This window comes from Cyrtonyx montezumae, unplaced genomic scaffold (assembly GCF_038088225.1).
Source record: "Cyrtonyx montezumae isolate F1298 unplaced genomic scaffold, pur_monq_1.0 scaffold_6, whole genome shotgun sequence".
NCBI classification, from domain to species: Eukaryota; Metazoa; Chordata; class Aves; order Galliformes; family Odontophoridae; genus Cyrtonyx; species Cyrtonyx montezumae.
In genome coordinates this window covers 10,919,948-10,944,095 of record NW_027072067.1, presented here as the reverse complement: position 1 = coordinate 10,944,095, position 24,148 = coordinate 10,919,948, and the positions used below count along the sequence as shown (strand labels likewise).

Below are 24,148 nucleotides of genomic sequence, written 5' to 3'. Positions count from 1 at the left end.
GCCGCCGTGAGTCCGCAGCCGCGCGGGGCGCCGGGCCCCCACCCCTTAACAGCGCCGATCCCCGCACCGCCGCCCCCGGGCGGGAAATGGCCGCGGGGGGGGAGACCCGCAGCGCCGCCATCTTGTGCGCAGCGCCCGCAGTGCTGCGGAGGGGCCCTGGAAAGGGCTGGGGGAGGGGAACCGGGCTGGGGGAGGGGAACCGGGCCGGCACCGCGCGGTGCGGAGCCCCGCGGTCACGGGGCACTGAGCCACGCGTGCTGCAGGCACTGCGCGGCCGTGGGGCGTCGCTCGGGGGCGTAGCGCAGCGCCGATAGGAGGAAGCTGGTAAATGGAGGCACCTCGTGGGTTCTCCGCTGGAGCCTGTCCACCAGGATGGCGTGGAGGCTGCGGGGAACGAGCCTGGAGATGCGCAGCAGGGCGCCTGTGGGAGAACGCAGAAGCACAGTGCGGTGATGGCACTCCAGGCTCCTCGCCCCACACGGCCCATCCAATCAGTGAGTGTGCATCTTTGTGCCTAAGCTTCATCCACACTCCCACTGCTGAATTTTGCTTTCAGGTGTTTCTCAGAAACCATTTCAAGTTACTGTGCGGAGCCTGCCCATTCAGGAGCACTTAGATGTGAGCACATCAAGCACAATTAAAACATTCCCAGGATAGTCACACCGAAGTCATTCAGGTGTCCCTCTGCCTGCCTGTGCACAACCCAGAGTGCATTGCTGCCATGGACAAGAGTGCCACTACTGAGCAGAAAGTTGAGCCTTATCCCTCAGAGCATGTGGTGTAAATGCAGCAATTCAGGTTAGGCGTGTGTGGTTAGGCCAGTTTGGTTCTCACGGAGAATGAATATAAAACAAGGACTGTTTTGACTCATCTTTTGAGCACCATACAAGGAATAAATGAACAAAGGAGCTGAATGAGCGGGGAGGTGCTTGTTGATCTACAGCACAGCTTTAGTGTGCTACATAAGAGGAATTGTACTTAGGCTTTATGGCTGGTTAACATGAATGAGGAGAAGGAGGATGGAGTAAATTGCAGAAGGATGGAATTACATAATGCCTTGAAGTCAGACAGCGATTTCAAGCTTAATGAGTCAAAGGAATTGGGGAGATTAAAACAGAAAAGACATTACAGCTGGGTCAGAAGACTAAATATAGCAGCCATGGTGAAAGGATGAGAGGATATGAGTGTCCCATTCCTCTTCATCATTGTTCTCTGCTAGTGAATGGGTGAAATTCAGCCAGTTGCACACACTCAGTTTTCCTGCCATGTAGCTGTTTCCTGTCCTTATTTCCATTCTCTCCAGCTTCCAGGAGGAAGAATAGAAATCTTTTCCCTGTTTGATATTTACTATGACCACTTTTGAGGTTTTTGTACTTGCATTCGTTGCCAGAATGCTTTTGAATTGCAGAGGTGGCAGGGCAGGAAGTGTTACTGTGCTTTACGAAGTCTCCGCCTCTGTTCTGTCCCTGCTTGTAGCCTGCATTGTATAACATAACTTCTGGTAGTTTTCAGTGGTAGCTGAGTAGGGGTGTACCAAAGATCCACAGTCATTTTTAGGGTAAACTTCCCTACTCCAGTTCTTACCTGGCCTCCTGAAAAACTTGGTTGACTTGTTCCAGGAGAAAGCGATCTGGGGAGGGATTCTTCCCAAGAGTTCAATAATGCGAGCAACGTGATCTGGACAGAGGAAGAGAAAACATGTCTAGGTACAGAGACTGTGATACTTCTGTGAAATGAATACAACTGGTGGAGTCCTACCATCATCTCTGGAGAAATATTTCCCAGGTTGAGGATTAAATAGACACTCCCCTGTTGCCATTTCAAATGCCTAAAAATAGAGTAGCATTGTTAGTTCACTGACCAACTGGAGTTTTTCTTCCTCGTTAACTCTGATAGGAAGTAAAATTGGCACAGGTACTATCACACAAAACTGATACTGAAACATGGAAAGACTGATGCTGCCTTGATCTATACTGCACCATTGTGAAGCAGCACCTTTAGTTCCCTCAGGATGGAAACCAGTATGTGACTATTTCAGTCAAATATATGAGCTAACATACTTGCAGTGTGAACTGCCTTAAGCATAAACTAATTACAGTGAATATATCAGCAGCATACTTTCAGTCCAAAGTGAAGGAGTGCAGACAGCCTGCTTTTCCTTCTCTGACTCAGCAACAGCAAGGAAGCTGTGCTCCACATGCAGTGTGCAGGTGGGTGCTGAGGACATGCTACCCTGGACCTGCTAGTGTCAGTTGTCTCCTGTGCTTGTGCAGCACTGTCTCCAGCCCTACCAGGCAGCCTGTGCTCCAGATGTCTGCAGGAGTGCCATAGTCTAGTCCAAGCAGCACTTCTAGGGCACGGTATGGCTGGGTCTGTATCTCCTTGGAAAAAGGCTTATACTGTAACAGAAACAAACACCCTTTGGTTAGCTTTCATAAATGAGTAACAGCGATGCTTGTGGTTACAAGCTGTCCATGCAATCACAAGGGGAGGAACTGAATGTGTGTGATAAAAATCAGACCTCATCTCAGCCCCACTGGCACCATGCTAAATTTACCTCCCAACATTTCACAATGAACTTGATTATGAATTTCTGGTTTACAGACAAACGAAAGATGAAGGAAGGTCCAAAGCTGGCATATCTCTGGAGTATACTGCCCAGCTCAGAGCTGGGAATGATGAATGTAACACCTGGAAGCAGCTTCACTTTAGCACACTAAACTGCTTGGCTGTAGGACTGACACCCAAGCTTTGAAGGAAGGAAGTGCAAAGCATCTTGCACTGTCACAGGACCAAGACTTGCAGCAGACTCACTGTCCAGCACGCGCTGCCCAGGTCAGCAATTTTCACTTCTATGCTCATTAAATCAGAATCTTCCAGTGGATTGCCAGGATCACCTCCTAGATGGAAGGGACAGAAATCAGGTCTTTCTCCAAACCAACAGGTATGCATCACTTACCACAGAAGGTACATACAGACCTACCTGCTTTTGAAGTTGAACCTAAGCAATCAAAAAAATGCTTTAGACAGGTGACACCTTTTTATTACCAATAAAATGCCACTTCTGATTTTTGAGGGAATGCAAAGGAAGGGCTGGTAACCAGTCACAATCCGAGAGGATGTTAGGGAAAACAGCAGTTTGCATTGGAATGGTGACCCCATGCATCTCTCCTGCTGCAGGATGCCTGCCTGGCAAGAACTGTCAAGGTAGTGTCTTCAATATTTGTTTTACTGCTTTACAACTATCAGCTTATGTCTGGTATCATGCCTTTTTGCTCCCAGAAAAGACTGTCAATAATTTAGCATTAATCTATTATCCCAGGTTTTGAGGGACAAAACATCAACATCATGGGACAAATGCTTGTGGGAGAATACTGTGGGAGAAAGTAAGAGTCTCACTGCTGGGTGACTAATTCCCTTGAGAGACTCTGCAGCCCTGTGTCTTACCATATATTCACACAGTTCTTTGAAAATAAATCATGTCTCAAAAGGCCTCAAAGAGTACATACAAGTTTCCCACAAACCTCAGGAATACAGGAAATAAAAGAGTAGATGTGTCATACAGTTTTTTGATCAAACCAGTTGGTCTGTATCCTATAGTTGAGAGTACTAGATGAGGGAACTATCCTGCACTGAAAGCTTTGAGAATTAACTGTGAGGTTGTGCTCGGCTTATTGACAAGTGCCTACGGTTTCTGATTGTTCCGCATGCACACCTCCTTGCAAGGGCACTTTTCTGTTGGTGCTCTGAATAACTTGGAGCCACTCGATGTGGGGTTTGTAGTAAAGACAGGAGAGGTCTCTCAGCAGTGTAAGTTGTGCTGTTTTGTACCAGTGTTGCAGGAGATGTGAACTTTTCTTAGGCTGTCTGCATCTACTGTTTCACTCCTAGCAATAACCTCTTAAGACTGTTCTTGGAGTAAAATCTGCAGTGCTCACCTGGTGCCTTTAGCCTCAAATCTGTCCTCTGGCTGCAGTCAGCAGCATCAAGCAGAAACCTTTGGAGGTTTTTGTCACGGACGTACAGCAGCACGTTCTCCGGTTTGATGTCTGCGTGGATGATCCGGCAGCGCCCATGCAGGAAGTGCAGGCCTGCTAGCACCTGTGTGAGCCAAACAGCACAGACTTGCAGTGTGACAGAGGGAGTAGGGGTGTAGCACTTGGACCTCAAAGAGTAGTGGCACTGCTGGGTGGTCCTGTAGAAGCAGGCACAAGAAGTTTCATCCTGAAAATGTCCAGCACCATAGCCATACACGCTCAGCACAGCCATGACAGCATGGGGATCTGGCAAAGGACACAGCATGAGAGTACCCAGGTGCCAGCACAGATGGGCAGGCCTGGAGAGTTGGAAATAGGATGACACTGGGCTATGAAGAGGCACTGCAGTCACAAAGCAGATTTTTCTCCTGAAAAGCTGCTTTTGCTCATGTGGCTGGCATGTCTTCAGCCCACCAAGCCTATCTGTTAATGCAGCATTATCACTGGAATGGAAGCTGGGGGTTGGTTATAGGGTGTTCGACGTGGCACAGGAGGCAGTCCCATCATGCAAGGAAAGTAAAGGAGGTGAATCATAACCCAGACAGGAGGAGGGAGGGATGATGAGTGAGTACATGCAGAGAGGAATTAAGGGTACTGCAGGAGAGCCATGTAGGGAAAGAACAGCTCACAGTGCAGCAGGGAGAGCCTGGCCGTCACAGGAGAGACATAAACAATGCGTGCAAGAGAAGCGTTCGCTATCAGAGATCAATAACAGTGAAAAGGAAACTAGGACATTAAGTTGCTCTTTTGTTGATCTTTTTCTTAAAACACTGGTCAGTCATAAAGGCTGGCAGATATTCTCTGTATTATCAAAATCTATTCTGGGATGAACACCAGCCCCAGGGAAATACCAACCTTAAATGGTAACTGAAACACAAGGAAAGATTTAAATAGCTAAACTGGAATGAATCAGAAGTAAATACTGCCCCAATGCTGATCCAAAGGAATAAAAGAGTTTTTACCATTTACACAGATAAGAGATCAGTCTAAAGGCTTGTGTGTGAAACAGAACACATCGATTAATGGCACTACATTTTCATGTGACTTATTCAGGTGTTAGCAGAGCTTCTTTTGAGGAAGAAGCAGATATTCCAGGAAAGGGGTGGAAGAGGAAACGGTTTTCTTTCTCAGTGTCCCTAGAAGGGCACGGGAACCAAGGTTGCAAATCTTTTTGGTAAGGCTGCAGTCTTCTGATAAATCTTGGCACTAGCAGCAAAATGTAGTATTAATTATGCTTAGGCTCACTCAAGTTTCCCATTCCTTAGCTATTCACAGACAATGCATAAGAAACTCAGCTTTCACAGTTTGTTTGATCAGTGTTCCACATTCTTACAGGGGATGAAGGAAATGTTGGCTCTGAGTGGGAAAACCTCAATATGGGTGGAGGACCAGATAACTGAACCAGTGATTTAAAAGCCCTGGGAAGGAATCAGCTATGAGGCAGACCTTCAGCAGCCTTGGACAGTACTGTCCAAACAGCTGAAGCCAGCCCTGAGCCCTGCTGAACTCGGTGCTACACACTGCAAGAAGCTGGGGCAAATGCTGCCAGTCTGGCATCACTACCAGAGGAGACTTCTGATGACAGCAGGACAGAGAAATACATGTGTGGTTTTTTTCAACAAGAACATTATCTGTGACAGTCTGTTCATGCTGTGAACAGCTGAACTGCTGGAAAATTCAGTAATTTGCTAAGATGTGAATGAGATACAAACATAAGTGCTATCTCTGAATCCCCTGGTGCAGGTCCCTGACATCAGTGGTCCTGACTCCTTTCCAAATCCATTGAGACTAACAGACAAGGGCAGTAATGCACACTGCTCCTGTGTGTGGCTGTGTTAACCTCCCATTCTGCATTCTGTATCTGACATTTTTTCTCCTCCCACCCAAAATAAATATCTACTGTTTTCCTTAAAATTGTATGCCTTGGGCACTGACTCTATTGTCTCCTTCTTAGCAGCATACAGAAATTCATGGCAGATGACCCCAGGATGAAGACTGTGACGTGTTCCCCAGGCAGCACTCCACCCAGTCAGAGCTCAGTTCTCACCTGCTGTAAAGATCTTTTCACAAAAGGCAAAGGCAGTCCCTGGGCTGCATAGTTACCCATCAGATATCGTAAGGAAGGACCCAGTGCCTCAAATACCAAGCACATATGTGGGGAAGAGTCATGGATTCACCAACAGAGAGAATATGCTGCCACCAGCTTTTTGCCCTTCACAAGAGCAGCCAAACATTAATTAGACAACCTCCCCCCCTCCAGCCACCTTCATGTTCTCTGCTCTAGCCACTGCCCTGCTCATCCTCCTCGTGGGAGCGTGGCAGTTGGATTTATGTTATCCTGTGACTCTCCAGCACAAGCTTCACTGACTGAGAGCTCCAGTTCTATTAGCAGAAGGATATGGAAGCCATTCTCTCCGATCATTCTGAAGTCATCTAATAAACAGATGATGTTTTCTCCTGCCTGATCCTTCTTCCTCATACTGCTCACCTGAGGGGGAGAGTCCAACAAAACTGCAATTAGAGACATATACATGCACAAGAACATCTTGCACTCATTTTATCCTGTTCTGCAGACTCTCTTCTAGAGAAGAGTTGGCACTTTATAACAAATCTCTTGAAAACAATAAAATCAAGCAAACCAGACTCCAAGAACACAAGCAAATTCTGTTACTAGGGAATTAATTTCTGCATGTTGTTTGCATTTTCGTGGCAAGTTGTACCATGAGTTTGCTCCCACAGAGCCCTGATTCCACTAAAGCAATGGCTACTGTATCTATAATTTCTTATATATAAATATACAGTACAGACCACTGTGCTGATGGAAATGGCCCTGGGAACCAGCTCTGTTCTGCTGGATGGAAGGTGTGTCTTTCTGAGAGAATCAGTAATAAATTAAGGGCAAGGCTTGGTCTCCGTGTAGAATTGTGCTGATGTGTAGAAAAGCACCCCTTTGATTACGTTCAATTAGTGCCACCTTTTACTTCCTCTTACATCACTGAGTCTGGCTCATATCCTTTTGGATAGGGCCTGCAGATTTGCAGGTGCAAACCAGACCTTTTCAAAATCTGTTGGAGAAAGGCCTCAGAATAATTTGGAAGGCAAAATTTAATGGCTGTTATTCACACACAGCTGATGTAACTTCACATTTAGGTAAATCCTGAGAATTATAACCATGAGCTAGAACTAGCAAGTCAAGCCATTTTCAAAGGCAATTAGTTGAGAGTCAGATCTGTGTGCCTAATTACCTCATCCATTAGCAAAAGCAGAAGGAAGCTTTCTGAGTTGAGAGGTTATATATTATAAGTGTGCTGTGTCTTGCATTTTTTTTTAAGATACTTCCTTTTGCTTCAGTATTTATGCTGTGATCGAGCAATGCTCTCTGAGCTAGGAAGTACACAGATATAGTGGAAACATTCCCAACTGCAGTTAAGAACAAAATTGCCACATTTTCTTGTTGGTTGTAGTGGTTTTCTACCCTGTATTTCTACAAGTTCCTCTTATTTACTGGATTCAGCCTCAGCTGAAAAAAATTGGCCAACAGGACAAGTGAGATACAACCACCTGCATTACAGGAGGAAGGAGAAAGTGCCTCTTTCAGGGGTCGTGGCCGAGCAAAAGTGATGTAATGAATTACCTAACATCTTTTTCCATTCTCCAACCTAGCTCCTCAGGCAGACCTGGAAGGAGAAGGGACAATGAAACTGATACCTCTGTCTGTATTCAGTGGCCACCTCCACAGAGAAAAGCATAGAGCCTGCAAAGATACATACACATCGGAGGAGAGAGAGCTCATCCTGGGCAGCCTCAGCAAAGCCTTCCCTGCTCTTCAGGACCTTCACAGCCACGTTCTTCTTCTTCCTACAAAAGGACCCACAGGTGTTAAGTCGATGCATGCCAGAGTGGCCTGCAAAGAGGGCAAGCCCTGCCCAGGTCATCCTTCTTTGCTGCCCCATATGGCATCAGCCCCTCACCTCATGTCCTGGCACAGCCAGACAGTAGCAAAGGCCCCACAGCCCAGCTCATGCAGAGCCTGGTATCGTGCGTTGAACACCTCTCCTTCCTGCACTGGGTGGTGGCCTCCTGTGGGGACCATCACCAAGAAACATTACTGATACCCTGAAAGAACCACCGAGGACAGCTGTCCTCCCAGAGGAATGGCCACATGGGTCCCTGTGCCTCCTCTGGTGTGAGAAGACCTTGGAATGATCTTGGCTGTGGTCCGAGGACTGACCTGTGTGCTGCTCTTCCAGCACATCCTGCTGCACCTGCTCTTCCATGGCAGTGTCCCAGCAGGTCCTGGTGAGAGGGGACAGAAGCAGTGGAGAACTGGGCTGTGCAGCATGGGCAGCGCAATCTCCAGCATTTAACTCCTTAAAAGAGAGACAGCTGCAGAGCAGCACACATTGATGTGCACAGCTCCCATTTGTTCCTCTAGCTCCATTTTCTCTCACCCCATTTCTTTCCGCCTGCTTCATCCAAACCTGGAAGCGAGCTGTTAGGAACACAGGAATGTTTCTGGCACTTCAGAGAAGTAAGGATTATTTTAGGAGTTAACAGAAGGAAAGCTGGCAGGCTGGGCAGCACTCCTGGCTCTCAGGTGGAAGTCTCAGGTTTCCCTGTGCCTTGGACAAGTTTCCAATGGCTCAGAGGAGACTGCAGGGACCCCTCCAGTGGCTGTGACACTGGCCTGGGCAGAAGGCACCCTGTACCCCAACTCAGAGCTTTCACTGGCAGTAGGAGCTTCACATCCAAGGTTGATGCTAAGCAGAGCACGCAGTTTAGAAGCAATGGTGCACATCTGCCTGCAGCCCAGGGCCAAAGCAGGGATTTGTCACTGACCGTCCCATGATCCCCTACTAAGAGGCCACAAGGGAGGGGAAAGGCTGCTCCCCAGAGTGTTTCTATGACAGCAAAAGGTACAAACACAGAGGCACAGTAGATAGACGGATACAACTGCTATTCCCCCTACTCCACAGCACTGTTATGGAATTGGCTCAAGTACAAGTCACCTGAAATAGAACCCCCAAGCCCCAAGCTAATGGAAATACAGATTTATGCTGCCACAGTTTGGGTACTCCAACCCAGCGTTTCATAATTCAGAAATGTCACTTGCTGTAATGGTCACAGCTTCATATGAACGAGTGTTGCCAGAGCTCGTGACAGGTGATAATAACCCAAGCAAGCCATTAGCACGAGTAGAAATATCTGCCTTAAAATCCTTCAGAGTCAGGTTGCCAAGGCTAAGAGCTTGTGTGTGCGGGAGAACTTTCAGAAATAGTCCTAATGTGCTGGCAGCATTGGTGCATGTCCTGTCACACCCCTCACAGCAGCAGGCACACGACTGGGAGCTACTGTGGGACACTTAACATCTTACAGGAGCTGGAAAAGAGGCACAACTTCCTCAAAAAACTCTTCCTATCCCAGCACAGTGACAGCGCTGTCGCCTGTCTTTGGACACAGGTGAACTCTCAACACAGTTCTAATTAAGGCTCAGAATGGGCTTGGGATGCAAACGTGCTTTTAAGTACTTTGTCAGTTGATACATATACTTTTTCATTAACAGCTACATCATGCAGAATTTGGCTTGCTACAGGCCTGGACCAGGTCAGAGAACTTCAGCCCAAAAACGTACTGGTCTCTGGTAACTGCAGCAGGGAGCAGCGAGCGGTGCTTCACCTCGCCTGCACAACTCTGCCTGCACAGAAGGGTGCGAGGAGCTGCCCCAGCACTTCCCATGCACCCCAGCACCTGGATCTGTGGAGCTGGAGTGTTCAGCAGAGTGATACATGCCTTCATCCAGCACAGACCTGGTAAGTCCTAGCTGAGTATAGCATCCCTGCAAGTTGCAACACACAGCATAAAAGCAACGCTGTGGGCACGTGGGGGTTGGCCCCTATGGCCCTGCACACTTACCATGCAGCTCAGGAGGCAGGGGATGCCACCTCTCTCATCATCTGGCTCATGCTGGAGCTCCAAGGAGTGAGATGCCAGCTGGTCCTGCTCTGCTTTTGGTCTGTACTCCCTGGGAGGGTTGTCCTTGGGCTGATCAAACTCTTCTGCATCACTGGATAGATGCGTTGAGGAGCAGGGTATCAGATCTCAGCACCGTTTCTGGGAACAACCTTGGCTGCAGGGGTAGCAGGAGACCCAGGACAGCTGCACTGAGTTTCCTTTACTGCCGTTCCCTGCACCTGTTTGTGCAGTCCCCTGCCTCAGCTGCCCTGGCAGCAGGTCTGTCACCCTGCTGGAGCTCCACCGTCTTCACGGTAGCTATTTATAGAGGGAAATTCACCGCTCTGCTGAGATGGAAATAGGAAAAGTCTTCCCCCTCTGCTCTCGGGAGCACGGCAGCATGCTGCATGGCCCAGACTCGAGGCAGTGGCACCACCTCCCGTCCCTGCCCGGCACGGCGCTCACCAGGCTGTGCCAGGATACGCTCCCCAAGGCCCCGCAAGCCACGCTGCCCGTACCCAAAGCACCTCTGCCTCAGCACCGATAACCGTACGGCGTGGCCAGCACGCTTGGAGTCACACTGTCCCTCCAGACTTGGGGACAAAGCAGCACAGTTCTGCACGGATGCACTGGGTCCTACTGGTGCAGCAACAGCTGTGCCCCCCCCCCTCCCCCCAGGAGGAATGGTAAAGGGCTGCAGCCTCACTACGAGCACAGGCACCTAGCACCCGTGCACCACTGAGGAGCGAAGGACCACACGCAGTGAAACCACTCAATACATTCCCCCTACGCCCACAGAGCTTGGCAGCCGCAGCCTTCCCCTGGCCGGGGGCCCTGGTGTTGCGCAGCTCAGGTTTCCTGCAGCGCCTGCACAGACCCAGCCCTAGAACAAGGGGTTAATCCTGCCCTGCTGCCAAACCCAGGCCAGGGCCTCACTTCTCCCCCTGCCTGTGCCCCAGTGCTCTCACCTGCCGCCCCCAGCACTAAAAATATCGCGGGAGGGGGCTGAGACAGAGCCAGGAGCAGGGCAGCAGCAGCAGAGAGCTGAGCTGCACAGCAGGAGAGCTCTGTAACCCATAAAAGGCCAGAACACACACAGAGGTGAAGGTGGGACTTAAGCAGGGGCCTGATGCGTGTTAGGATATACATACACACACATTATGGTGAAGAATAAGCCAAACCATCTGTAACTGCTGGTAAAGGAAGGAAGACAGCTTTAAGAGTCTGGCAATTAGTTCAAGAATTAAGAGTTGTTCACCTAATTAGAATAATGGTGCTTTCTGCCTCACCCAGGTGGACGAGCATGAAGCATGCCTCAGGCTGCATCACACAACTGCAAAAACACAGCCAGAGCTGTAGCTGCCCTGGACCAGATCTGTCCCCACTCACATCCAGAAGGTGAATGTGTTGTGGGCAGTCACATTATTGTTGAACACAAGTGTGACACACAGATTGTATATTAAAATTTATTGAATTATTGTGTAAGAATTCTCTTTATTAAAATCATTTGAACTCTAAACTGATTATTTACAGACAAAACCTCTTATATCACCAAAAGATTCCTACATCTCAGAACAGTATCTACAAACAGTTATTACACTATGTAACAAAATTCGGATTTTTCAAGCTTTTTATATTAATTATTAATTCAAATTTGAGAAAGACAGTTCCTCAGGTGCTCTGAGCAGAACTCAAGGTGTGGCAGGGCACAAAAGCAGGTCAGATCATACTGTAACAGAGACACCAAGTTACCTGGCTGGGAGAGGGCAGGCACCCAGACGTGACCAGGAGGAAGGGCTACGGGAACAAACTAGGTATTCTGGAAACCAAAACAATCATTCTGACAAGAAAGGCACCAAAAAAGCAGCATCTTGCTGCAACCGGGGCATACCCTGAAAAAGGAAAGGCATTCCACCGAGGCAGCAGGATCTCAAAGCCCTCTTGTTTTCTTTAAAAAGAAATTACCCATCTTTTCTACTAAAGATAAAAGCTTCCAGATACAGCCTACATTTGCCACCAAACAGATGAAAGCAAGCACTCTCACATCTACATTGTGTGGGTGCCAGCTACTCCTAGCCATACCGACAGGAGACATTCAAACTCACTAATGACACTTATCTTAATACTGATCAGTTATCAGTGTTTCATGCAGACCACGGTGAAACTAAATTTATTTCACTGACCACCGTACGGAGCAGACCCCAAACCTGCCATGCAACATCACCTTTCTGAGGACACGATTAACGTGGTGACATCCCCTCACAGCACTTACATTCTGCAGGAAGAGATGCAGCTGCTGCCTGCAGGAGCATCACAGGGGCTCCTTCTGTCCCCAGCACACCCAGCAAGCTGGTCGAGAAACCAGGCAGAGACTGGAAGAAACGTGGATTATGAGCAATAATAAATAAGTCTTCCCTGCACTAGGGAATTTTATAAAAGCTGTTTTGTGCAAATTTCAATGCAGCAGAACCCTGTTATAGTAATGGATTTTGCCACAGGAGTGTGGTGTGGACGGAGAGAAATGGGGCCAAGTCTGAGCACCCAGCAAGGGAGCTGCAGCACGCACCCACAGTGAGCAGGACACTCATACCTAGAACTGCAAAGACAAACAGCGGGGAGAGATGGGCACCATCACTGCCCCTGCACTGGGCACCGCCTCCTGGTCAGCCACGCAGGGATGAACTCAAGATGTTAAATCACTTGTGTTTAGCTCTACTCTTACATCTTGATTATTGCTTTGATAAAAGCAAACTTTCACAGCTATACTCAGAGAAAGTAAATAATCTCCAGTGCCCAGGAGAAGTAAAGAGGATGTGGAGCCTGCTTCCCCAGCAGCCTGACCCAGCTGAGCGGACAGAACTCATCTGACCACAGCAATTAACACCAGAGGAGACACGACAAGACACAGAGCAGGAGAGACCTGGGTCCCTCGGAGAGCTCCTGAGTCTCCTTACTGATGTGAAGCGGATCCAGAGTCAAGTCCTGTACCACCTTGTTCTGGGAAATCAAAGAAAAAATCCCACAAATCACTAATGGGCGACTGCAAGCAGCTCCTGGCAGATACTGCCAAGTCCTTTCTTCCACCCAGCTTTCTGGGGGCTAGTTTTAGCAGATTCTGTTAAGACAGAGGTTTCAGAGAAGTGAAATCCCACAAGTTCCATGAAATGGGGTGGTCAGGCAAGGGACAAGACCTGATCGTGTGGCCTCTGAGGAAGGAGGATGGCAGACTCTGAGTTCTTGACAGGCTGCTCTGCACAGCAGGACAGCAGCACAAGGATGGCAGCTGCGCTCCAAGCACACAAAGTAGCTGGGAACGGTGCTAAGAGAGCTCACAAGAAAGCACTGACTTTCCAGGAAGAGATGCCAACACTAGCTGGTGATATTGCTTAGGAAAACATGTTGCAACTGCACAGTGTTCAAACAAAGCCACATGGCTGATTCACAGGCCTGGAAATGCTGCTATACACAATGCAGAGAGGTAGGGACATGGTTCTGCCCTGATCTAGCACTAGTCTCTCCAGGTCTGCACAACCACCATCTGAGTGCAGCAGCAGAGAAGTCAGAACTGATCTGCCTCAGGACATCAGCCTGGACTCGATCAGGGATAAGAAAGTGAAGGATACCCTTTAAAATCACTCCTTACAGAGTGCTGTGAGGCCCCTGACTGCTCTCCAGGGCGGAGCAGAGGAGCTGCCCAGCGATGGCTGGGGGCTGATGGCATGCCTGCTCTGGCCTTGCTTTCCTCACACCAGTCGCTGTTGGCAGGACACCAGATGCCCTTCAGGAACGGGGTTGTGTTTCACGGCTCCCTTGAGTTCACTGTTCACCAAATCACCCTTCTGTGTGCCACAACAGGAGAGTCTGTGAGGTGAAACTGAGGTGTAAGGCAAGTCTAACAGGAACACACAGCTAAGCCTCAAACTGAGCTGTGGGGAAAAGCAAGCTGCTGTTACAACAGAGACATCTACAAGTTATCCCTGCAGACAAAGCAGTGGAGAAAACTTTGCTCCAGTGCTGACAGACGTTTGTCAGTAGAAATGCACAGAGATGCTTCTCCAAGAAAAGCTTTGTCTCAAAGCCACAAAGTTAAACATTCTCCTTTAGCATTTAAATACATTATCCTTCTGAGGGTATTTACAAGTCCAGTTCAGAGCAGCAGAAGAGCTAGATACCAGAGGAAGGGGGAAGTGGCACAAGGCATTTGTTGTGCTTTTCCGAAGAGCAGGGAAACCCCTGAACTTCTGACAGATCCAGAACTGGATCAGTGGAGATCAGGATGAGCCAGACAGCTGACTCCTTACATGCTAAATTTGTCCTGAGGGGAAGAGTGAGGGGGTGGCCTCCATTTACAGTGGGCTTTTGGGCAAGCCTGCATGCTGGTGAACACATCCCATCCAAGCAGACGTTGCAACCGAGCTGTAAGACCAGAACACTGGGCAGCAAGAGACTTTTGCCATTGGTCCCTCTCCTTTTTACATCCAACATCTAGAACCAGTGAGAACATTGCTGCAAAGTTTCTCAGGTGGAATAGAGCAGGAGCAGTCACTAATCCATCCAGAGGGAGATGGAGGTCAGCACAGGTGTAGACCAGGGAAAAGCTTCCTGTATCCCCAGCAAAATGAGCAGCCACAGTAGGGGAGCCTCCCAGCACTGGGCAAGGGCACCCACGCAAGGCCAAGAACTCCACAGACACGGTGCTTGGTGCTGCCAGCTGGCTCTTCAACAGCAGCATTTGGAAGCTTGGCACATTTACGTTAACATCTGTAGGAAGGAGCTGCGCGGTCCCCTGAGACTGTCAGAGGAAAACTGAAGTTTGTTTTGCTTCTGAAAAGAAAAAAAAGAACTTTAAAAAACAATTCTCTGAGATGCAAGGATGCTTGTACTTGGTACTGCCTTGGCCATCCCCGTTCACGTCGCTTGCTGGCTCCTCAGAGAGTCTGTTTCCAACAGCAGCAGGACACCCTGCGCACAGCTAGGATGAGCACTGTCCCTGTGCAGTCAAGGGAGAGCAGTCTGTCTGTGCCTGTCACAAATCCGTGACTTTATTCTCCACAGCTGCTGCAATCTGTTGTAGCCTATATCCAAGCTGCATCTTCTGTGCTGTTGGGTCTTCTTCCAAGGCAGTAATGATCTGCAACAAGACAGAGCTCACTGGCTGCCTGTCTCCAGCATGCAGCACTGCTGGCTGGAGATAATATTAAACATAATAATATTAAACAAATGCATGTGAAATGCTAACAGCCCCCAGGTTACGGCCAAGACCCTTGCTTTCATGACGTCCTCTCTCCCTCACTGATAAGAATAAATTAAACTTACGACATGGAAGTTATATATGCCAGTGAAACAATACACAACATTGCAATAATCTGGCTGCTCTTAATAATTAATTTGGGTTCAGTCTTTTTTTTTTTTTTTTTGATTGGATGGTAGGAGGAGAGGGCGGTGTCCATACCTGTTGGGAACACACTTACCTGGTCATAGTACTTATTGATGTATTTGTACAGTTCATGCAGAGCCACCAGGGAATTGAGGTCACCTGAGTAATTCTGAATAAGAGAGGAAGTTAGATAAAGCTGTGACATCTAACAATTGTTCTTGCAAATTCTGTGTCCTCATAACTAGTAAGGAAATGTGCTGGAGTCACTCCCAGCACAAAGCACAGGAAAGAGAATTCATGAACAGTTCTTAGCAAAGGAAAAAAATAATGAAATCAAACAGTCCTTGCCTGGGAGCCATGACTCCAGCTTTCTCCTCAGTGGTGCTATGAAGCAGAGAAGTCACTGGGAATAGCTAGTATTTTTGACTAGAACTGCACACAGCTGGAATATCTGATCTTCGCAGTACTAAGTTCCTATCAGATGCACAGCTAGCACCATTTCTGAAATAAATATGTTTATTTACCCGTGATAGCTCAGCCAGGGCAGAGTTCATCTCCTGGTCACTGGCAGAGATGGTCTGACGAATGTCTGCATAATACCTGCACAGTGGCACAGAGGCAATTACCATCACATCCCTCCTAGCCTCCTTCTTTAACTACGTCTCCCACACCCATTGCTTACCTTTCCACCATCTGCTTGTAGCGAGGAATGTCACGGGCATAGAGCAGCTTATTGATGGGAGAGTCCTTGAACATCCAAAACCAGAAATGATTACAAATAGCTCTTCCACCACTCAGTGCAAAAACCTTAGCAGGTGACACCATTCTATTCTCTGCCATTTGCCCATGATCTGGAACTTTTGCTCTCTGTGCAGAGAGGCACTCCAAATACCAGCCTCCCTTCTACTGACACAGTCTGAGGAACCATGAAGTGTACTGGTGAAAGAACCTCTGGAATCTCCAGTCTACATTTCTACTTGGACCAGTACCATATCACATTGGCCAAGGCTTCACACAGGTTAAATCTGAAATCCTGCAGAGATCCAACTCATCTCTAGTGACCCATTCTACTCTTGGTGCAGGGTGAGTGTTGGTGCTAAGTAAGTATTTCCCAATGGCCAACCTGACTCTTGAGATGCACTCTGTGACATACACTACAGCCAGACAGCACGTGTGCTCTGCACCCTACGTAGCTGCAAGCTACAAATACAGAGCACCCCACAATAACTTGTGCTCTAAACCCAACTCTTTCCTCCTCACAACACAGCTGTCTGAACTGAGCTGCTCTCCAGTGCTCTGGTGCCATGTGGGAGCAAGGAGCAGGCCCAGCGGGCTGTCCTGGCAGAACTACATTGAGGAGCTGACTTTTGAGCCAGCACTGCTCAGCAGCCCGTGCCAGCTGTGTGCTGCTCCCTCCATACTCACCCGCCCTAACTTATGGTCAGCAATAGTACAGGAGTCCATGAAGGTCTGTGCAATGACCAGGAGCACAGCGTCTACGTTATCTGATGTCTGCACATCAAACACAAACTGAGGATTCTTGATGATGTTGATCCAGAAACGCAGTGGGAGGCTGCAGGGAAGATGAAAGCACGGCAGCTTATCAGCAAAGAAAACAGCTGTAATGCTGGAAGATATTCTACACGTGCTACTGTTCATATCCCAGCTTAGCCCTCATGGCAAAACCAGCTTTTCACACTGTGCTTTGCTGCCTTGGACTCTCATTTTGCTTCTCCTCATTAGAAAGAGGTGGCTGCCTCTGCAAGCAGGTAGCTCCAAAAAGATCAGCAGCACCTCCATCATGGCCTGCAGGAAGACCATACCTGTTTGTCTTCCAGATATGGATGGTCTCAGGGTCTGCAATCCCATAGTGCAGTGCCTGCTCATCCAACAGGTCAAAGAAGTATTTGACTGCCAGAGGGACCGGGCGGCTGGTACTGAGGATCACCTGGAACAAGTCATCCACAAACTTCTGCAGAGTGCCCTGTGAAGAACCAAGCAGGACACAGTCATCACAGGTAGAGTGGAAAGCCCAGGCCTCACACTGATTGATGAGAGGTTGCCCTTTTTTGCTCAGCAGCCTCCTTTCAGTGATCCCAAAACAACCTCACATCCACTGCAGGAAGCAGCAATAGAGAAATGAGGCCCCAGAGGTGCCTGGAATGCAGGCCAGGGAAAAGTTTGTGAACAAGTAAAAAAGAAGGCAGTCAGATTCAGTCTGGGGAGTTACTACAGGAGAGAGAGCCTGCAACATTATGGGCTGGCACTGAGGTGTCAAGACTGATCAGTGGAGGGAGACTGCCTATGGCCAGCTACTGTGTTGATCCAGACAGGAACAAGGAGAAAAGGTTTGTTTGCTCATCAGCTAGAAAAGTTTGTGTGCAGTACAGAGGCACTGCCTGGCAGAGTGCCTCGGCTGTCCCTTAAGGAATTGTACTTCTGCAAACAGGATATTGCTGGGGAAAGTGGATGCTGAAAGCTGACCCCTTCTCAAGGACAGAGACTAAGGAACAAGTTCCTGGGTTAAATTTTAACGGTGATAAAGGAATAAAGCAAAAACGAGAATGTGAACAAATGTTGTGCCTGAGTTATGATTGCAGCTGAGTCTGTACATGGCTGATGGGTAGTTAGCATCATCTTGCTGCAGGAGGTGACCAGGTCAGTGCTACCTTTTGGGTCACAAATGAGGTAAAAGTGAAGCATTAGGCACCTGCCTTTATCTGTGGGACCCACAGGTACAGAGTAGACAAAGAGATGATGAACACTTTTTCATTCTCCTAGAGGCTATGCAAAACTTAATTAATTAGTAGGAAGAAAAGTCTGATATTGGAATGTTGGGTACTTCATACATGTCCCTGTAGTCTGTCAAGGGGATATGAAAGAGGGGCAAGATCCTAAATGCAACACAATCTGTGCTTCTTCTCACCTTCATAGAGAGCAGACGTGTCAGATAGATCTCTGGGATTGCCTTGGCTCGCTCCCGATCTCTCAAGCTTCCACGGCGATGCTTGGGAAGCTCTGGCTCTTCTGTGGGTTTTACCAGGTGCCAAAGTTTTATCCCACCTTCATCTGCATCCTCCAACATAGGTGTTTCTAAACAAGACAGTTATTTAGAGACAAATGTCAGCCCTACAAGTCAGGACTAGAAAATTCTACTGATCTTACGCTTTCATGCCCAGCTTGGCTTCCCTCTGCTTGTGCACTCTCCTGCACTTTTCTCACCTCATCTGCTCAGAATTCCAACTTCCTGAGAATCTTACAAGGGTTCAAATTGCCCATCAGCCTTCTATAGCAGCATAAAGCTCAGGCTATGGCAGCTCTTGTCCCACCAACCTGACAGGTGCTATGAAATCATAAGAACAGGACATCAAACTCACTCTCTCCTGGGATGTAATCTTGATTCTCTCTATGGATATGCTTGGTCAGCCGTGGAACCAGAGCTACTGTTGCTCCATCAGGCACCTGCACACAAGCAGAAGTCAGCATTCAAAGCAAACTGCATGAGGGGACTATGCTGGTTGAGAAACCACAGTTCAGGATATAGTACTGACTTCAGCTGAATATGCTGCTGCAAAAAAGCTCTAGTACTTCTATAGTAAACCACGATGACCCACAAATGGGGTATAAACTATGTGTAGAAGAGGAATGGGGAAACGAAGCACTGACCTTGTAGTGCTGAAGAGTATTCAGGCGTTTCCAAGTTCCCTGAACAACAGATGTCACGTCCTCATCAGACAGTATCAGGTGACCTGCCAGCCCTGATCTCCACTCTACAGTCATTAAAACAATGAAATGGAAGGAAAAAAAACCAGAACAACAGTTAAGCTGAGGCATCTCTGAAAGTCTCCTGCACGTCAGCCTGAACTAGTGAAAGTTAAGACAGAAAAGGGACAAAATCCTCCCTGACAGACATTGTTTAAATGTTACCACTGACTCCACTGGCAGTGGGAGCTAACGCAGAACTACAACATTTCTATGCCCAAATTGTCTTCCCCTCCCATATACATTCTCTGTCCACCCCCTACCCACCACATCCTCTTTCTCAAGCCACTGCCACGGTCCAGGACTGGCAAAGAACTCCAAGCACCACAAAATGAAAGGGGATGAACTTCAATTGCTTCTTTCACGTCCCTACCACTTACAGTTATAGTCTTTCCTATGTCATGCCCTGCTGGGTCCAGCAAGAGTACAAGATCACTGGTCAGGGATTCTGCATTCTCAGCAGAGAATGACTAACTTCACGCACACATGGGCGCTGTGCACAGAAAGCAAACAACCATTTTTTCACGTCCTCATTAAATTTTGGCACCAAGGAGTTCTGCTCACCGAGATCCAGGGTGTCTGGGTCTGGCCGGTGACAGTACGGCATCCCTTTATAGATCTGATCTAAGATTTTCTCCTTCACCTGTGTTATGGTGTCACAGTCTAGCACTTTAGCAGAAATCCCCTGGGAGTCCTCTGCCCCTCCTGCAGCAACTCCTGCTTGCGTTAAAGCATTTAAAGTCTGTGGAACAAAAGAAAAGGTCACAACTACTCTGACACGTTTACACCTTTGATGGCTGGTAATAAAGCAAGTTAACATTATTCTTTCACTGAAGGAATTTCAGAAAAGAAAAGGGCACATATCATTAAACACCACTTTCCTGGCCTTGCCCGGAGAGCTGAAAGTCAGTTCAACAGTGTTGGGGAAAGCTTTCCACCACTGCCACCAGAGATTTTATCCTCTTATTTCCAGAGGCACAGAGTGGCTCATACACCAGTTCACTGTGATGCTAACTCCTACCAGCTAGGGTATAAGTGCTCAATTTAGCAGAGCTCTTTCTCAGCTGCTGCAGTATGCTGCTGGGAGAAACCTGGCTGCCAGGAGACAGTGGCAGGATGCTGTACTTCTGTCTTGACAAGGAGAGGCACGTGGCCTTGTCACAGAGGGCCCACAGGGAACAAAAGATTTGGTGCTTACCAGAGTGCGGTACTCCAGGTCCTCTCTCAGAAGGCGGTTGTCATTCAGGGTGTATTTGGCTTTCCCTGTCACCCAGTCCACTGGCCCCTTGTCCACCTGGTGCTTGATCCCTCGAAACAGCATGTAAAGTGGCTCCCCTACAGAGTCCTGGCACAGAAAGGATGGGTTTTTTCATCTGTTAGGAATTCATCTTTCCCCCCCCAGCAGAACACAGCAGCCTGGAAGCACGGACTCCCAGGCAGAGAGATGAGCAGCAGAATGGAGGACAGGATACAGCAGTTACCACTGAAGGCAAGGAAAGCCTCTGCCAACAGCTCCCATTCCAAGCACAGGGAATGAGCAGAGACTAAGGACCAGCTGGACACACAAGACCAAGCCATCGCCATCTCCACACCACTAATGAGAGGGACACTCCTTGCCACTCTCTCACAGGAGAGGAATTCAGTCAGCAGGCATCCTCTCCACACACAGAGCAGCCTATGGTCAGCGTGTCTTATGTTGTGATGATACAGGGGCTACACTGAGTTCTCTCTGTGATATAGCAAGGCATCTGGAAACACGGAGTGACATTAATGCACGTCCTTCCCAGTGACCCCTGAATCACAGGATGTCTCTGGCATTTATTTCAGCTAATAGTGAGACAGAGCAAAGCTGTGGCTGCCTCTCCTCTCTTGGCCCCTTTACTCCAGAAAGACACAAAGAACTTACCCTCACAAACGCGTACAGGCAGATGGACATCCAGTTGGTTAACAGCTTCTCTACCACTGTTTCTGTCCTGAAAGAGACCATGGGGTTGGTCACATGAATACAGTGCACAGCAGAGATGGAACTGGAGATAAACCTCTTTTGGGAAAAGAGAATGCTAAACAATGATAAACGATCAAGAAAAGAGGGAGAAAAAATGAACTACTTTAGGGACCAGTCAGATTAAATCCTTTTGATCCCAGTTCTTATTTGAGGCACTTTTCAGCCTGAAGGAGGCACCAAATGACAGAAGTGAAATGAGATAGGCAAGGAGGGGACAGAAGACAGCCTCCAGCAGCTCTCAGACAAAATAAATTTGTTCAGATCAGAAGTATTCACTGGACAGGAGGCTAATTGGGATCTGAACACAGGAGATATTTCAATTCAGTTTTCAAATGTGGCAGGATTATGAGCCCAGGGACCTCTACACATCAAGTGAGACTAGCAGACTCAGCAGTCCCAATACTTGAACTCAAGAAGAGAACTAGCATACAGCAACTGCAAAAGAACAGGAATCTGTGGTGGGCAATGCCAGCTCCTTCTCACATCTTTCCTCCTCCCTGCCAACTGCTGGCTGGGGTGAGGATGAGAAACCATCGTTTCTGCTTTCTCAAGTTCAGCGTGTGTTGCCTGAACACATACTGGTCCTACAACTGCAGCTCATACCATAGTGTTAAGTTACCCACAGCAGTTTCAAAGATTGGACAGAAAGGCTCTGTCCTCTCAGGTAGCCAATGGTGGGGCCACGCCCGCTGCCTCACCTCCGCAACATCAGCTTCGGGTTCTTAGCCACATACTGCTCCACAAGGTCATTCAGGAGTGTTTTGAGGATGTCAGTGAAGTACTCCAACTTCCCATGCAGTGACACAGTAAGCAATGATGCCACATAGGCCCGGTCTCTTGGGGAGAAAGTACGCTGGATTTCCAGAGTGTGGATGAACTGGTGGGAGGAGAAACAAAACCAATGTGTGAATCCACTGGAAACAACTACTGGCTCTTGAAAGCAGTGGTGCTGCATAGGGGGCTATTCAGGAATGAACTTAACTGAGGACTGTCTGCTTCCTGCCACCAGTTGACAGCAATATGACCCTGATCCCACAGCATGCTGCAGGCACAGAGAGGCACGTTACCTTGGTAAGGAAGAGCTTGCTGTTGAGCAGGTTGGAGAGCTGGACCAAGCCCTGCTCCACAGTTTGCCGACGGCATTCAGGGATGTCCAGGTCCCTTTGCAGTGGTGACTCACGGTGGCCCGGAAAGAAAATGCGCTCTGCATAGGACTTGTAGTCCAGGAAGGGGATGCCTGTGCCCACCAGGTCACTTGTGAGGTCCATCATCTCAGTCATCAGGTCTGTGGGAAAGGAAATGCCCATGATGTTGACCCCATTATCACACAACCAATGGTATAGAGCACGGGGTGAGTGTAGGCAGGAATTAGGGCCAGCAGGATGACAGCATTGGGAAGAGGAAGCATGTTTCCTATCAGGAAGAGTCACACCATTACTAGAACATCTATCACTAGACTAGGCACTGTCTAGTCTAGTGGGAGAAACTGCATTAGGAACCAGAAAGTGAATCTGGTGATTATTCTCTTTTACAGTTAGGTGCTGGCTTGCTGTTTTATAGAAGACAACAGTTTGGCACTGATCTGTGGTTATAGGCATTAACCATATACGAAGTACTAGAAATCTCCTGCTCCTCACTGCTTTCCACATTAGTTGCAGATTACAATCTGAGTAGCCTGCACAGTTCTAGAGCTGCAGATGCTCCAGACAAGGGCGTGCAGCTGAAGTTCAAGGTTTGCGGACTCAGGATATGTATGGGGTGTAATTTAACCTGCTCTACACACAGACTGGACCAGCTGTCCTTAAGGTCCCTCTCCAAGTGTGCTGTCCTGACCTTTAGCTCCTCATCTGAGTCTGAAGGATGAACTGGAGAATCATAGGGGTCTTTACAGATCACTGTGCTCTGAATTAAAGAGAAACATTAAATAAGAAACTGTCTATATTTCAATGTATGAGCATAGGATAAAAGATATAGCCTGCCCTGAGCTACCCAAACAAACACACACACACAGCTATGAAAAAGCAGCAGGGCTCAGTGCGGTGATTCAAACTTCTCTCAATCTGCAGAAACATAGGAGCTCTGTGACTGACCTGTGAATTCCTTTTTACATCTGTCCCGTACACTTGTTTCCAGATTTTCCAGCTGGATTTGAACTTTCTTGTAATCCCTCAGAGCCTGTTTACTCTTCCTCCTGTAATAAGCAGCACAATTGTTGCCAGTGATCACAGCCCAGGGCCTCCAGGTTAACTGGAGCTCCCATACAATGTCACAGCCTCTCACCTGTATATGAAGACAATGACCAGAACAATCAGTGCCACAAAGGATGCACCAACTCCCAGACCAATCTGTGCCTCCAGTGGGAAGGTCAGCGGGCTTTCTGTGTCATACTGCACTCGACCCAGGAGGAAGTTCAGGTTTCCCATCTGCACCTGTGAAGAAAGCATGTGCTGTGACATAAGCTCAGTGCAGCACTGAAAAGCAAAAGACATGACTTTTCCATCATGATTACAGCTCTCCAGGAAGGCTACATCCTATAGCACAACTTCTGAATTCAGCTGTACTGTTTGTTTTCAGGCAGTGTTTGGCACCTACAGATAGAGTTGAAAACAAGAACAGCTCCTTGCCACTAGGGCTTCTGCCTTTCCTCTGCTTCTACCACTGCATCTTGCTCATGTGTTGACTAAAAACATGTGTTCTTGCCAATTCCCTACCGTGAACTCTGGGAGCAAGTCGGTGCCCTCCCGCTTTGTGCGATGCCGTGGAGCTGGCTGCTCAGAGGGAGGCTCACAATAGAGATGGTTCCTTGTTAGTGTCTTCACCACACAGATTCCTTCTCCAATCATGGCCATAACTTCATCCTTGGAAATGGCCAGATCTAGATTTTCCCCCTGGAACAGAAACAGTACATCAGATGGGACTGAAAGCCATCTCCGTTATCCATAGCTCCAGAGAAGATGGAGGAAAAGAGCAGCACAAGGTGAGAGAAGCCCTTCCTTTTGACCCCAAAGATGACAC

General features: G+C 48.2%; 2 protein-coding genes across 4 annotated transcripts in view; both read right to left on the bottom strand.

The window, feature by feature from the left end:
• Positions 1-219: 219 nt before the first annotated feature.
• LOC136057027 (SRSF protein kinase 3-like) lies at positions 220-10,349 on the bottom strand. 2 transcript variants are annotated; one of them, XM_065749489.1, is made up of 12 exons: positions 9,951-10,349; positions 8,269-8,407; positions 8,009-8,117; positions 7,808-7,895; positions 6,439-6,525; positions 6,085-6,192; positions 3,939-4,101; positions 2,815-2,900; positions 2,292-2,399; positions 1,759-1,828; positions 1,585-1,677; positions 220-421 (listed from the first exon to the last, which is right to left on the bottom strand). In XM_065749489.1, exons 1-12 carry the CDS (start codon positions 9,951-9,953, stop codon positions 234-236), a joined length of 1,242 nt encoding a protein of 413 aa, XP_065605561.1. In that variant the 5' UTR covers positions 9,954-10,349; the 3' UTR covers positions 220-233. The 2 variants fall into 2 exon arrangements, with proteins under 2 accessions (XP_065605561.1, XP_065605562.1); XM_065749490.1 differs by having other exon boundaries at positions 8,269-8,333.
• Positions 10,350-12,438: 2,089 nt separating this feature from the next.
• PLXNB1 (plexin B1) overlaps positions 12,439-24,148 on the bottom strand; it is a 49,697-nt gene continuing 37,987 nt past the window's right edge. For both annotated transcript variants that reach the window (XM_065749461.1, XM_065749462.1), the window contains exons 21-37: positions 23,845-24,021; positions 23,414-23,562; positions 23,224-23,324; positions 22,201-22,418; positions 21,832-22,010; positions 21,035-21,101; positions 20,327-20,473; positions 19,693-19,870; positions 19,033-19,136; positions 18,744-18,828; positions 18,293-18,459; positions 17,190-17,350; positions 16,792-16,939; positions 16,049-16,113; positions 15,891-15,966; positions 15,461-15,535; positions 12,439-15,120 (exon numbers count right to left, since the gene is read on the bottom strand). In XM_065749461.1, the coding sequence (XP_065605533.1) occupies positions 15,016-15,120; positions 15,461-15,535; positions 15,891-15,966; positions 16,049-16,113; positions 16,792-16,939; positions 17,190-17,350; positions 18,293-18,459; positions 18,744-18,828; positions 19,033-19,136; positions 19,693-19,870; positions 20,327-20,473; positions 21,035-21,101; positions 21,832-22,010; positions 22,201-22,418; positions 23,224-23,324; positions 23,414-23,562; positions 23,845-24,021 (2,202 nt within the window). In that variant the 3' untranslated portion in view covers positions 12,439-15,015. The remainder of the gene's footprint in view (positions 15,121-15,460; positions 15,536-15,890; positions 15,967-16,048; positions 16,114-16,791; positions 16,940-17,189; positions 17,351-18,292; positions 18,460-18,743; positions 18,829-19,032; positions 19,137-19,692; positions 19,871-20,326; positions 20,474-21,034; positions 21,102-21,831; positions 22,011-22,200; positions 22,419-23,223; positions 23,325-23,413; positions 23,563-23,844; positions 24,022-24,148) is intronic.

Excerpts from the sequence above, each read along its gene's own strand:
- LOC136057027 (XM_065749489.1), bottom strand. Across the intron at positions 8,118-8,268 it reads GCTGGAAGAGCAGCACACAG|GAGGCCACCACCCAGTGCAG; the intron begins GTCAGTCCTCGG and ends TGGTCCCCACAG. Across the intron at positions 6,193-6,438 it reads TGATCGGAGAGAATGGCTTC|CATATGTGCTTGGTATTTGA; the intron begins CATATCCTTCTG and ends GACTCTTCCCCA.